General features: G+C 40.7%; 1 protein-coding gene across 4 annotated transcripts in view; it reads left to right on the forward strand.

Moving 5' to 3' along the window:
• The window catches only part of HACE1 (HECT domain and ankyrin repeat containing E3 ubiquitin protein ligase 1), a 612,560-nt gene that overhangs the window by 498,502 nt on the left and 100,089 nt on the right, over positions 1-13,969 (forward strand). For all 4 annotated transcript variants that reach the window (XM_068135928.2, XM_068135929.2, XM_078768515.1 and 1 more), the window contains 2 exons: positions 5,005-5,154; positions 8,325-8,521. In XM_068135928.2, coding sequence (XP_067992029.2) covers positions 5,005-5,154; positions 8,325-8,521 — 347 coding nt within the window. The remainder of the gene's footprint in view (positions 1-5,004; positions 5,155-8,324; positions 8,522-13,969) is intronic.

A 13,969-nucleotide genomic window follows, 5' to 3' on the forward strand; every position in this document is an offset into this window, starting at 1 on the left:
ATGGCTGTGAGGTGTTTTTATTATGTGTTTTATGGCTGCGAGGTGTTTTCAATTTCGTGGCGGTGAGGTTTTTTAATTTCGTGGTGGTGAGGTGTTTTTAATTTTGTGGTGGTGAGGTGTTTTTATTACGTGTTTTTTGGCTGAGGTGTTTTGAATTACTTGGTGGTGAGGTGTTTTGAATTACTTGGTGGTGAGGTGTTTTGAATTACTTGGTGGTGAGGTGTTTTGAATTACTTGGTGGTGAGGTGTTTTTATTACATGTTTTATGGCTGTGAGGTGTTTTTATTACATGTTTTATGGCTGTGAGGTGTTTTTATTACGTGTTTTATGGCTGTGAGGTGTTTTCAATTTCGTGGTGGTGAGGTGTTTTTAATTTTGTGGTGGTGAGGTGTTTTTAATTTCGTGGCTGTGAGGTGTTTTTATTATGTGTTTTATGGCTGTGAGGTGTTTTTATTACGTATTTTATGGCTGTGAGGTGTTTTCAATTTCGTGGCGGTGTGTTTTTATGACATGTTTTATGGCTGTGAGGTGTTTTTATTACATGTTTTATGGCTGTGAGGTGTTTTTATTACGTGTTTTATGGCTGTGAGGTGTTTTCAATTTCGTGGCGGTGAGGTGTTTTTAATTTTGTGGTGGTGAGGTGTTTTTAATTTTGTGGTGGTGAGGTTTTTATTACGTGTTTTTTGGCTGTGAGGTGTTTTGAATTACTTGGTGGTGAGGTGTTTTGAATTACTTGGTGGTGAGGTGTTTTGAATTACTTGGTGGTGAGGTGTTTTGAATTACTTGGTGGTGAGGTGTTTTGAATTACTTGGTGGTGAGGTGTTTTGAATTACGTGGTGGTGAGGTGTTTTGAATTACGTGGTGGTGAGGTGTTTTGAATTACTTGGTGGTGAGGTGTTTTGAATTACGTGGTGGTGAGGTGTTTTGAATTACTTGGTGGTGATGTGTTTTGAATTACTTGGTGGTGAGGTGTTTTGAATTATGTGGTGGTGAGGTGTTTTGAATTACGTGGTGGTGAGGTGTTTTGAATTACTTGGTGGTGAGGTGTTTTGAATTACGTGGTGGTGAGGTGTTTTGAATTAATTGGTGGTGAGGTGTTTTGAATTACTTGGTGGTGAGGTGTTTTGAATTACTTGGTGGTGAGGTGTTTTGAATTATGTGGTGGTGAGGTGTTTTGAATTACGTGGTGGTGAGGTGTTTTGAATTACGTGGTGGTGAGGTGTTTTGAATTACTTGGTGGTGAGGTGTTTTGAATTACGTGGTGGTGAGGTGTTTTGAATTACTTGGTGGTGAGGTGTTTTGAATTACTTGGTGGTGAGGTGTTTTGAATTATGTGGTGGTGAGGTGTTTTGAATTACGTGGTGGTGAGGTGTTTTGAATTACTTGGTGGTGAGGTGTTTTGAATTACGTGGTGGTGAGGTGTTTTGAATTAATTGGTGGTGAGGTGTTTTGAATTACTTGGTGGTGAGGTGTTTTGAATTACTTGGTGGTGAGGTGTTTTGAATTACGTGGTGGTGAGGTGTTTTGAATTACGTGGTGGTGAGGTGTTTTGAATTACGTGGTGGTGAGGTGTTTTGAATTACTTGGTGGTGAGGTGTTTTGAATTACTTGGTGGTGAGGTGTTTTGGATTACGTGGTGGTGAGGTGTTTTGAATTACGTGGTGGTGAGGTGTAATCGTCCCAAACTTCCAGTCTGCACCTACCCCTCCCCTATGTGTGTGCTGAGGGGTTCTTTCTTGAAAAAAAAAACATTCAACCTAAATCTTCAACCAAAATTGCCTATAAAAATGAAATATCACAAACAACAAATACATTTGTGCAAAATAATTGTTTGTATTATGATTGGTGTAAATCATGACAACACAGCAACTCAGGTACAGTCATTATCCTCAGCTAAAATAAGCCCGTGCCTCAGTAACGACGCGGCGAGCGCAGCGAGCCGAGCCAAGCTAGTGTATATATATATATATATGTATGTTATTGTTGGTTGCTTTTTTTGTTATTTTTCTGCTGTTCTTGATGCGGTTGGCAATTTCTTGTGAATCAAAAAAATGCCATCATAACATTGCCTCGACCAGTGAGGAATGCTGATTTATATCCAATAGAGCACGTGTGGGACGTTCTTGGTCGTATATTTAAAATAGTGGACCCTACCGTGCAGACTCTGGCACAGTAGTGGGTTGATTTGTACCAGGAATGGCAACAACTCCCTTTGGGTTCCCTCTGACTGCTTCTTAAAGCGATGAGAAGGAGGGTTGCAGCAGTCGTTCGTTCTAATGGTGCTTACACACATTATTGACCTTTTGAGACATTCATTCTGTTGTGACATCATTGGATGTCATTACTCACTGATCTTGAGCCCCAGATCACAGGATTTATTGCCAGCAGCCACATCATAAAGTCACCGTGGTTTTTGTTGTGAAGCAGAGCCAGTACAGACATCCTTATTTTGTGATTTAAAAAATAATCTTGTCTCAAGGTATTTGTGGAACCACCCATACTCTACCAATGCGCAAATCATAATGAAGAGGGTGAATAATACTGATTGTACATTGGTTGTTCATATATTTGTGGAATAGAGAATTTTTAATGATGAAATGTGTGTTCAGATAAACACCAAAGATGGTTCCTAATTGCAGGACGATGCGCAAACTATTACTGCAGCTCTTTCAACCTTTTTTTACTTTCTTCTTGAACATCATTATGTTGAAAAACAAAGAAATGTTGTTTTATGGGATGGGGAGTGGTTAGGGAAACGATTCTTCAATATTGGCGATAAAATGATAAAATAAAAAAACCTATAAATAAAATATAATGATAAAATACTGATTACCCATACTTCCACCTTAATTGGCTTTATATAAATAGAACATCAGCCAAATAATTCACTTTTTTACAAAAATAACGATTACATTTCTGCTCTTGAATAAATGAGTTAATATATGCAAAAATAAACTAGATATCTGCGATCACAAAGCCTCTCTCTTTCAAAGGGTCATACCAAATATTGGCTGAGTCATACCAAAGACTAAAACTGGTACGTGCTGCTTCCTTGCTTTACACTCAGCATTTTGCTTTACACTCAGCATTTGAAAGGGATCGAGCATAGGCAAACAACCATAGGTTGGCATCCATCCTGCAGCCATTTATGGGTGTAATGACCTCCTCCTGTGTTGAAGTTCCTTTTATGGTAACATTATATATATATATATATATATATATAAATATATATATATATATATATATATATATATGTATATATATATATATATATATATATATATATATATATATATATATATATATATATATATATATATATATATATATATATATATATATACTAGCTTGGCTCGATGAGAAATAGCTCGAAAAGGCCTCTCCCGCCACCTGCAATCCAAACGATGGCCATATTGTTTTCGGACCGCCCTATGACCATGACCATTTATGGATAAAGTATAAATTTAGGGAGAGAGTGTAAATTTATGGATAGAGTGTGAATAAAGAAAATGTGTCCACATCTACAATCTATCCAAGAAAACTCAACGTCATGGAAATTGGAGGAAAATTATTCATGTTATTATCAAAAAGGTGTTTTTTGTTAATTAGGTCACAATTCGAAAAAAGTAGGTCAAGGGCACGAATCAAATATCAGATGCACAACTTCAGGTCCACTATTATGATGCAATAACATCTTGGAAGACCACGCGGTCTTTGAGATTCCTCATTGGCAAAATTGAGCAGTGACAAAAAATGCATAATTTTTTTCAGACCACAATTTGACCTTGACCTTTTAACCTGGGTCTATGACTTAAATGAACCGTAAATGTGCCTTGCTCTAGGATATCTAGTATTGCCAATTTTGTTCCGATCAGATAAACCTTCGTCGAGTTTTGGTGAAAATGGTAAAATGTCTATAATTAGGTCATGACCTTAAAACTTAGGTCAAGGTAAAAAAAAGATTAGGTCAACCATCATACTTTCTATTGTTGATGCAAAATTTAAATCCTGAAAATCTCAGCCAGATTTGACTTGCAGCTCAGACATTGGCAGAAAAATAAGAGGAAGACAAAAATCTTAATGGTGGTTTAGTACTCCTCGAGGTCTAAAACCTCTGGTCTCATTAAAAACTTGGGGGCAATAATTGCAGGAACAAACCCTACAACTATCAGGGAAGGCCTGGTCATGTTAATTTGTTTTTCAAGCAGTTGTCAGAATGCCTATTCAATGGAAAACACAAAAGCACAATAGGTGTTTTGTCTTTTTCATTATCTTCTTCGTTTAGGGCAGGCTTTAGGGCAGCCCTGGTGTTGGGCTAGCGGCTAGGGTGCCAGCTTAGGATCCCAGGATCCTGGGTTCGAATCCCGGTCGATTGCTGAATTAACGCCAGGGGGGTTGATTCAGCCTGTCATTCCTTCCGAGGTCGGCTAATTGAGTACCAGTTCACTGGTAATTCCCTGTTTGTCGTAAAAGGCGACAAAAAGGGTTGGCGACAAAAAGGGTTGGCGACAAAAAGGGTTGGCGACAAAAAGGGTTGGCGGCAGGAAGGGCATCCGGCCGTAAAACATTGCTTCAAAAAGAGGACCAAAAAACAACAACAACCATGGTCCCCGAAAAAGGCCAACCCCCGCTTTGCGGGGAAGAATGGCCTCTAAATGTGTTTTTTTTTTTTAGGGCAGGCTGATCTGAGCAAACACTGGCTGTGTTAGTCCCTGACAAGACTGCTCTGTGACTGATCCTTTATATAGCCTCAAATCGTTTTTTCCCCACTGTGCAGTTCTCTATCACCTTGAAATGAACACGCTGGAAAGAATGGTCGTAGCTGGGTTGGTCACAGATATTATTAAAATGGTAGGGTGTAGTTGTTTGAATACAAAATTTTAACTTTCGTTTCCTCACATGTTGCACAAAGTGGCAGGAATAACATGTTTATTATTATTACTGTGTTATGAAAACGGTTGTCTTTCCCTGGTCCTAACTCGTACTTTGTTTACTACTTCTCAGGAAGTACATTCCAACCCAACAGCAATTCATCTGTCAACCCTGACCACCTCAACTACTTCAGCTTTGCAGGACAAATCCTCGGGCTTGCCCTCTATCACCGCCATCTTGTAAATATTTACTTCACCCGTTCCTTCTACAAGCACATCCTGGGTGAGAGTTCACTTTTTAAAAATATATATATTTTAATCCAATCCAATTTTACTGCTGTAAACTCATAATAAGACGTTGATCCGCTTAAAGCAAAATTACAATGGCGGTGCATATAAGGTAACAAAGTTTTAATTGCTCTGGACGTTGTGAACTAGCTTCCCTCACCGCTAGTTAGAGAATTAATTCCACACTCGTTCTCCTCCCATCTGGTCAGATTGAATGATATGGTGTCGATGTAGCACAGACCTGATGGCCAAAATGGTCTCCTCCAGCATCCAGAGTTTATTGTAAGGCGGTAAGGGCATTAGTAAATCTGTCAGATATGGAATGGTGGACAATGTTGGTTAAGTATAAAAAAAACATGGGATTACACGGGACAGCAGTGAGTCTTGGAAGGAAGACATTGATGCGTTTGAGTGGAGAGGGTCTTGGGTCTTGGAAGGAAGACCTAGATGAGTTTGAGTGAAGAGGGCATTGGGTCATGGAAGGAAGACCTAGATGAGTTTGAGCGAAGAGGGTATTGGGTCATGGAAGGAAGACCTAGATGAGTTTGAGTGAAGAGGGTCTTGGGTCTTGGAAGGAAGACCTATATGAGTTTGAGTGAAGAGGGCATTGGGTCATGGAAGGAAGACCTAGATGAGTTTGAGCGAAGAGGGTATTGGGTCATGGAAGGAAGACCTAGATGAGTTTCAGTGAAGAGGGTCTTGGGTCTTGGAAGGAAGACCTATATGAGTTTGAGTGAAGAGGGCATTGGGTCATGGAAGGAAGACCTAGATGAGTTTGAGCAAAGAGGGTATTGGGTCATGGAAGGAAGACATTGATGCGTTTGAGTGAAGAGGGTCTTGGGTCATGGAAGGAAGACCTAGATGAGTTTGAGCAAAGAGGGTCTTGGGTCATGGAAGGAAGACCTAGATGAGTTTGAGCAAAGAGGGTATTGGGTCATGGAAGGAAGACCTAGATGAGTTTGAGTGAAGAGGGTCTTGGGTCTTGGAAGGAAGACCTAGATGAGTTTGAGTGAAGAGGGTCTTGGGTCATGGAAGGAAGACCTATATTAGTTTGAGTGAAGAGGGCATTGGGTCATGGAAGGAAGACCTAGATGAGTTTGATGAAGAGGGTCTTTCGTCATGGAAGGAAGACCTCGATGAGCTTCTGCAAAGAATAGGACGGCATGGAGATTTGACACGTGCTAGAAAAAGTTATTTGGACACACTGATTTTCACTTAACTTTTCCCTATCTCTCGTATTCTCCTGAACTGCGATACATTGAATAAATTTATTTGGTTCTACAGTAAATTTTCAGCAGAGTAATTTTCTGCAAAACAAACAGTTACGTTCACATATCTCTTTAGCTCAACCCTTTACGATACCATAAAAACTACAGTATCGCAGAGCGGAGTGAAATCATGCAGATTATATAAATACTGCAATGCAATAACGGTCTTAACGGTATAAAAATGTTTATTGAAGAAGAAGAGCGTTCATACATATAGTACACAAAGTTTATAAGACCGTAGCGAAATGTCCCATAATATCAGAAGAAGCAAAACAGAGATGGAGAAAGTCACATGCTGGAGAAGGTATATTGTTGCACAATGTTGATAAGTATGAGGATTTAAGGCAAAAAAATCTGTATCGCTATTCCTTTGTAGTAGAAATAATAGTTAATTGTAATGTCACGGTATTCCCAAGACATATTGCATTGGAGCAGGATCCTGGCAAAATATACCTGGTGTACCACTATACATCACGATTTTGGCAAAATACACTTTGCACGTGTTTTTATTACCCCGCGCATGCAAAGCAAGAAGAGGGGTTAAGCAATTGGTTCACTTCTGTCTGTCTGTCTGTCCGTCGACAAACGTCAGTTTATGATCAAGGAACAACTTCATCTAATTTGAATATTATACTGTATTTTGAACAAGAATTGGCGGAAAAAACCTGTAGTTTTGTAGCACCCATACTTTTTCATACTCTGAAATCCTCTTGATTTTCCATGCGCAAAGAAGAAGAAGACCACTCCTTTTGCATCTTCACATACATATGGCTGTCAAGGCAGTTTCGTCGGCTATAGGGCACAATCCTGGATGGATCGCCACTCCGACACAGGATACTCGAATAGCTCATTCTTCCCAGTAAGCTGGTACTCATTTTGTCGACCTCAGAAGGATGACAGGTGTTAATTCAACGGTGTTAATGTTAACTAGCCGAAACCCGTGGAACATCCACGGAAGGGAGGATGTGGTGTATGGATGGAGTGTACCATTATGGATGGCATAGGGGCTTTCCTTGTCCGAGTAAGAGTTAGGAAGAAAGATGAGAATGAAGAGTGCGTATATGAACAACGTATTTATTGCAATCTACTTAAATGACAACGCTACGATATACTTTTGAAAAATGAATGGATTCGTAATAGGAATCAGCATAGCACCACTCTGGGATTGTCCACTCAGTGGACGGCTTGCTGTCGCCTTCGACTATCCAATCAGCGGACGGCTTGCTTCGCCTTCGCCCAGCTGACGCCAATACGATGGCGTCGTAAGATGGCGTCGTATCGGCAATTAATCGGATGCTTTTGGGCCCCAACGTCGGCTAATTCAGATTTTTCGAGTATGGCTGTACGTGATAAATAAAGAGCGCGGTTCGTAGATCGTAAATCCATTGGTGCCGTGGGCATCGGGTCACTGGGTGCGGCGTAAAAGGGATAACAAAGTCGAGTCCTTACGCTATTATTATGTAGATTGGTGTTAACCCACCTGGTGTTAATTCAATGGAACGCCAGGGGCTTGAACTCAGGACCATGGGATCTCAACCTTAACCGTTAAGCCAACGCCACGCTTCCGCATGTAAAGACTAGCAAGATATTTTCTTTTTACTCTACCTGTCTGGCAATCATACAAAATTGAAAATCATTCCAAACAGGAAACTCACTGTATTTAAGGATCTCATAATGCACAAAACAACAGGCACAAATAACTAATATAACGTTTTAAATAAGGTGGTGTATAAGACACTGCATCTAAAGCGGTAAATTTCCAGAATTTGTTTATCCGACCTCTAAAATCATTATTTCATTGAAATTGAAATATAAACTTGAACACTGTGCAGGGTAAGGTGTTCTATGAACTCTGTAGTTGACTCCGTATATAACCCTTATGTGATGTTGGATCCAGGTATCCCAGTGAACTACCAAGATGTGGCTTCTATAGATCCTGAGTATGCCAAGAACTTGCAGTGGATCCTGGACAATGACATCAGTGACCTTGGTCTGGAGCTCACATTCTCAGTGGAAACAGATGTATTTGGAGCAATGGAGGAAGTGGAGCTCAAACCTGGCGGAGTGGGTTTAATGGTCACACAGGCCAACAAGGTAAATGCAGTTGGGTGCCGTCACAAAGTTCACTTGAATTAAGAAATATATCCTAACTTTGTGTATCACGAATCTATAAACATTAATCACTCAGATGACCACCTTATGATGTCACCTTTTACTTTCCCTCCTTTCTTCTCCTCCCTCACTGATGATGAGGCAAGCAATGCTGCTTTTCGAGGTCACGTCCAATATTGCCAGGCTATCTTGGTCATAACATGGATGTCCACACGGTTGCGAGACCAGCGGTGTCACAAGGCTGTGGCCATGGCAACAAGGAGCATTGCCATGGCAATCAAACCATTTGGAGGAGGCTATTTGGGCTGCGGCTATGGGCGATGACTTCCTGGCATTTCTTGCAGAATTTGGATTCTGCTCTGTTTTCTCCTGGCCTCTCCTCTTGCAGCCACCACCGGGTCAATTTGGCCAAGTTTGGCATTAATCCTGACATTTACAGGCCTGCCCTCAACTTGAAATCCAAAGTCCTTTGTGGCATAGAGAAATTTTTCTTCGCTATTAACTCACTTGTGTACTTTCTGCATTGGATTTCTGTATCTACAGGCCTTCCACGTGTAATATTTGCACAACGTTTTTAGTATGACGTCCATTTTGTTGTATGCTAGCTATTTCAGTTTAATGCGCAAGGCCAATGTTATATCCTCCTATTTCATCGGCAGAGTTGAGCATTGCACAGAAGCTTGCTCTGATGTTATATTGAGTCGACCATCTGCTTACTTCATAAAAGACCAACAAGAAGTAGTTATTTGCATTGAATTTTTTGTAATGTTACGGATGAATGGATCCTGACATTTCTGAATCAAATATTCGTTTCACCAATCGGTTGACTCCACACTGACCAAAAGGCAAGTTATTACCACCTGTCTAAGAAGGACGTGCAAATCTTACCATCAGGTCTTGAACACACGACACTAAATCCTAACGGTTGGCTAAACAGTAAACACTCAACAAAGGGAACTGGATTAACGATTTATAGTTATGGTCGCTTATGGATTTGCAGCCACCTTGATCACCTTACGGGGACAGCCACCGGTATTGTGTCGAAACAAAATGGCCGGTTTCATTTCCAACCCAATGGCTTTGGGCACACATTTTGAGCCGGAATTCTGCCACAAATTTGTGGCGATAGCCGTTACACATTAGATGGCAGGTAATTAGACAAGTGGAGTTATTTGATGAAAAAATGTTTTCCAAGTAAAACATGACATTCTACACTTGTTTGTTAATCTTTCCTCGGTGTTCAAGCAGAGCCTGGGGCTTTTCTAGACTACAGGGCCTACTGATAGACAAATACCCAATTTGCACTGAATGTTAATTTCCATTTCCTCGTTTGGTATGTGAATTGGATGAATAGATTGTATTGTAAGGCCTAATTTATTGTGCTTTCCTTCGCTGTTTTTACTTTTTTTATGCTGAAGGCTACAGTCACGGAGTATTATAGTCCTCATCGAGGCCAGGCCTTAAATAAAATAACTGCATTGATAGAAAAAAGAAGAAAGAGAGAGAGAATGTAAAGGTGAGGAGTGAAAATGAGTATGAAAAGTGTATGGTGTTTGTTTGCGAGAAAGAGAGATTGAATTAAACTAGCCCCGTAGTTATAGTTTGAGGAGTGAGACAGAAAGTAAGACCAGCAATCCTGACACGGAGAGTGTAAGATGGTTCCGGGCACCACTTTAATGCTCCGAAGTCCGAACGGTAGTACTACCCTGGGCGGTTGCCGTCTACAACCTCCTACCTAAAAAAAACCGGTCCAACAGGATGCATGTTTTTTAGTAGACACCATCACCTTAGTGGATGCTCATTGGCTTCCGAAGGGAGCTCATCCGCCCTTTAACATGTATTGTTTTTAGTCCTGCAGGGTATCTCAGTCACCCTACCCATGCGGCAGGTAGCACTCGCTTACATGTTACCAGTGGCAATCAAGAAAGAGATTGACCTGACTCTAAGCCATTTGACAATGCTCTGCACTTTGGGATGCAAAGAACAACTGACATTGCTGTCTTTCGTTCTATGAATCATGCTACGTCTCAGGTTGTGTCGAGTGGCGTTCACAACTTTTCTAGTCTGGCCGATTTAATAACATGTTAGGACCCAACCGATTTCTCAGATCAAAAGTACTCGTGGTATGGATGCATTTTTTTTTTTTTTGTAAACGACAGCCTTTTGTCTATGTTCACAGGACTTGTTCACTAACATGACAATGTGAGGGTCAGTCAATGGAATTCTGAAAAAATGAGAAGACTGAAATGAGAGTTGTGATCAAGTACTTCCACAACAAAGGGTTCACCTCAAAGGAAACCCATGGCGATATTGTGACAACACTGGGGGGCGGTGGGGGGGTTAGGGGGGGGGTGATGCCCCTTCATGTGGCACTATAAAAAAAATAACCGTGCAGCTGAATTTATGCGAGGGAGAACCAGCACTGAGAATGAGCCAAGGTCAGGACTCTCCAAGGAAGCCATTATTCCAGAAAAAAAATTGATGCATTCCACAAGCTTTTGATGAACGATAGAAGATCAACAGATCGGGCAATTTCTGAGACTTAAGCACCGGGTCACTGCATTCTATCCTCAATGAAACATCGGCATGAAAAAAGCTTCAGCCAGATTGGTACCCAGAAGGTTGACTGCTGATCACAAGAGAGCTCGACATGATATTTCCAGGGAACTGCATGAGTGGTTACAATAAAACCCAGAGAAAGTCAAGAGCAGGATTGTGACTCGACAAGAGACATACATTCACAACTCTAATCCCGAGACAGAACAGCAGGGTATTGTGCAGAAGGTAGCATATAATATATATATATATATATATATTTTTTGTATACATACTCGGATCAGGATGTAACAGGCCAAAACGATCAGGGTGTAACAGAACAACAGGAACAGTAGTGAGAGGGGGGAACACCAACAGCAGAGCTGAAGGCCAAGATAGAGGCAGACCTGGACAAACAGTGGGTGTGGGGAGGAACTAGGGGCAGGAGAGGATGCATGGGGTCAACAAGATGGATACAGAAGGAAAGGCTCAGCCGGAAAAAACAGGAAATTTGGCAGGAGGGATTGGGGTGGGGGTAACGTGGGTAGAAAAGATCATGGTTTTGAATTGGGGATGATCTCAGATGGTGGTGAACAGCTGTCTTGAAGACCTGGAGGGAAGAATGAGAATCCACCTCCCTGGAAGTTCAAGGCATCGGCATTAGCTGGAAATGGTCACGACCACCTACTTTCTGGGATAGAGAACAGGTGATCATGAGCAGGTGATACTGCCCAAAAGGCAAGGCAATCAATTTCTGATGGAGTATTATTCGGGAGTGTTATTCTGATGAAACCAGGTGGTTACGAGAAGCCATCAATATGTCTGCTGCAGAGTGCAAAGTTCATTCAGCTCCAGGTGTGTGGAAGCCACTTGTGCTGTTTTCTGTCATCTGTACTTCTAGCTCTCCATTCTCTCTTCATGATATCCCTCTCTTCCGGGGTAACTGGGGCCAATGCAGCACCAACACATTGCCTCTCGCTGTTTCCGGCAAAGCGTATGGCCTGCGTCCTCCAAACTTGCATATATTATCACCACGTACACTGGCCTTCACTACTTTGCCCTCCTTTCTCTTCCATTCTTTTTTTTTTCTCATGTTGTTTCTTCTCCTGTTTGGTATATGTAAACACATAATTTACTTTTCTTCCGCATTGCTATAATTGTTTGCCTTTTGTTGTCATGGTAACAGCAATTGTGCATGCCATCCATTTGCTGTTGAATTGTTTCGTCTTATTAATTGTATTTATTTCGTCCTCTTCCTTTAGTTACATTGTTCTCTCCTTTTGCTCATATATTTACCTACAAAGCGTCATGAGACGTTTCTTTATGGAAAGTACTATATAAAGAACTTATTATAGTGAATGTTGTGGTTATTCATGCAAGGGTACATGCAGAGTGATGTCTCCCATTTCTCTTCCCTGTGGTTCTCATCTGTCCATTCCATTTATGCTCACAACAGGGCTTATGCCAAACGGCAAGTGATCTGTTTTCACTCCTTTCAAACTGTCAATGCCAATGACATGAGGCATACGTGGATATGGTTTAATGTGTGCACGTTGCATCAGGCCATAGGGCCTGAACAATCCAACTTTCATGTTTTTGAAAATTATTCGTTTCTGTCATTGACCAGTCTGGAAGACCTTGTAGAAGGTTCGTTAGGGTTAGGGTTAGGGTTAAAGTTGAACTACTATAAAAAAATTTGAGATATTGAGCAATCAATAATTGCATCTGGACAATAAGGTTAACAAGAAGACATCATGCTGAGCACAATACTTGTAAAATCCACCCCTCCCCAAAATAAAAAGTTTCCATGGATACATAAAATTGTCCATTTAATTAAGATTAAAATTGACGATTTTTTTTTCTTTTTTTTTTTGTATACTGAATCGAGGCTCGTGAAAGAGCTAACATTTATTTCACAAACAAATCAACCAGACAAACAAAATATATAAAAAGAGGGAGCGGAAGACAAGATGGGGAGAGAAGGGGAAGCACACAAACACAACATTTGAGAGCAGGGAGATGTGTGGGAGGCAGAGGGCTTGGGGGGAGGAGGCGTGGGAAGGGGGGAGGGAGAAGTATAAAACACAAGGACACCGAGGACTTCCAGGACAGAAGTTGGTATTTCAAAAAAGTGGATTTGGGGTGAAATTAGCGGGGGTAGAAAAGATCAAGGTTTTGGATGGGGGAAGATAAGAGATGGTGGTGAACTTAGGGGTCAATCGGGTCAAATCAAAATCAAAGCTAGGGTCAAAGCTAGGGTCAATCGGATTAAAATTATTTTTCAGATGAAAATTTACATTAGAGGTTTGACCTTGAGATGACCTTCGACCTTTTGACCCCAAAAATAGTTGGTTTCCCAATGCAGTGACGAACTATGTAATTGCTATTTAATTAAAAAGTTAATAGTATGAAAAGTGATGATTTTTCAGTTGAAAATTGATGATTTTTCAGATGAAAATTGATGATTTTAGAAGTGTCACTTTGAGTTGACCTTTGACCTCTTGACCTTAAAAATAGTTGGGTTCCCAATTCAGTGAGGCATTCTGCAATTACCGTTTAACCCTCAAGTCAAATGGATGAAAATTGATGATTTTGGAAGTTTGTCCTTGAGTTGAGCTTTGACCTTTTGACCTCAAAAAATAGTTGCTTTCCCAATGCAGTGACGAACTATGTAATTGCTATTTAATTTTAAAGTTAATAGTATGGAAAGTGATGATTTTTCAGATTTAAATTGATTTTAGAAGTTAGATTTTGAGTTGACCTTTGACCTCCTGACCTTAAAAAAATAGTTGGGTTCCCAATTCAGTGAGGCATTCTGCAATTGCTGTTTATTCTGCGGAATAACACACAAGACCAACCAATATACCGTACTTGAAAAATCTTCGATTTTGCATG

This window comes from Myxine glutinosa, chromosome 14 (genome assembly GCF_964187855.1).
Source record: "Myxine glutinosa chromosome 14, kmMyxGlut1.1, whole genome shotgun sequence".
Lineage (NCBI taxonomy): Eukaryota > Metazoa > Chordata > Myxini > Myxiniformes > Myxinidae > Myxine > Myxine glutinosa.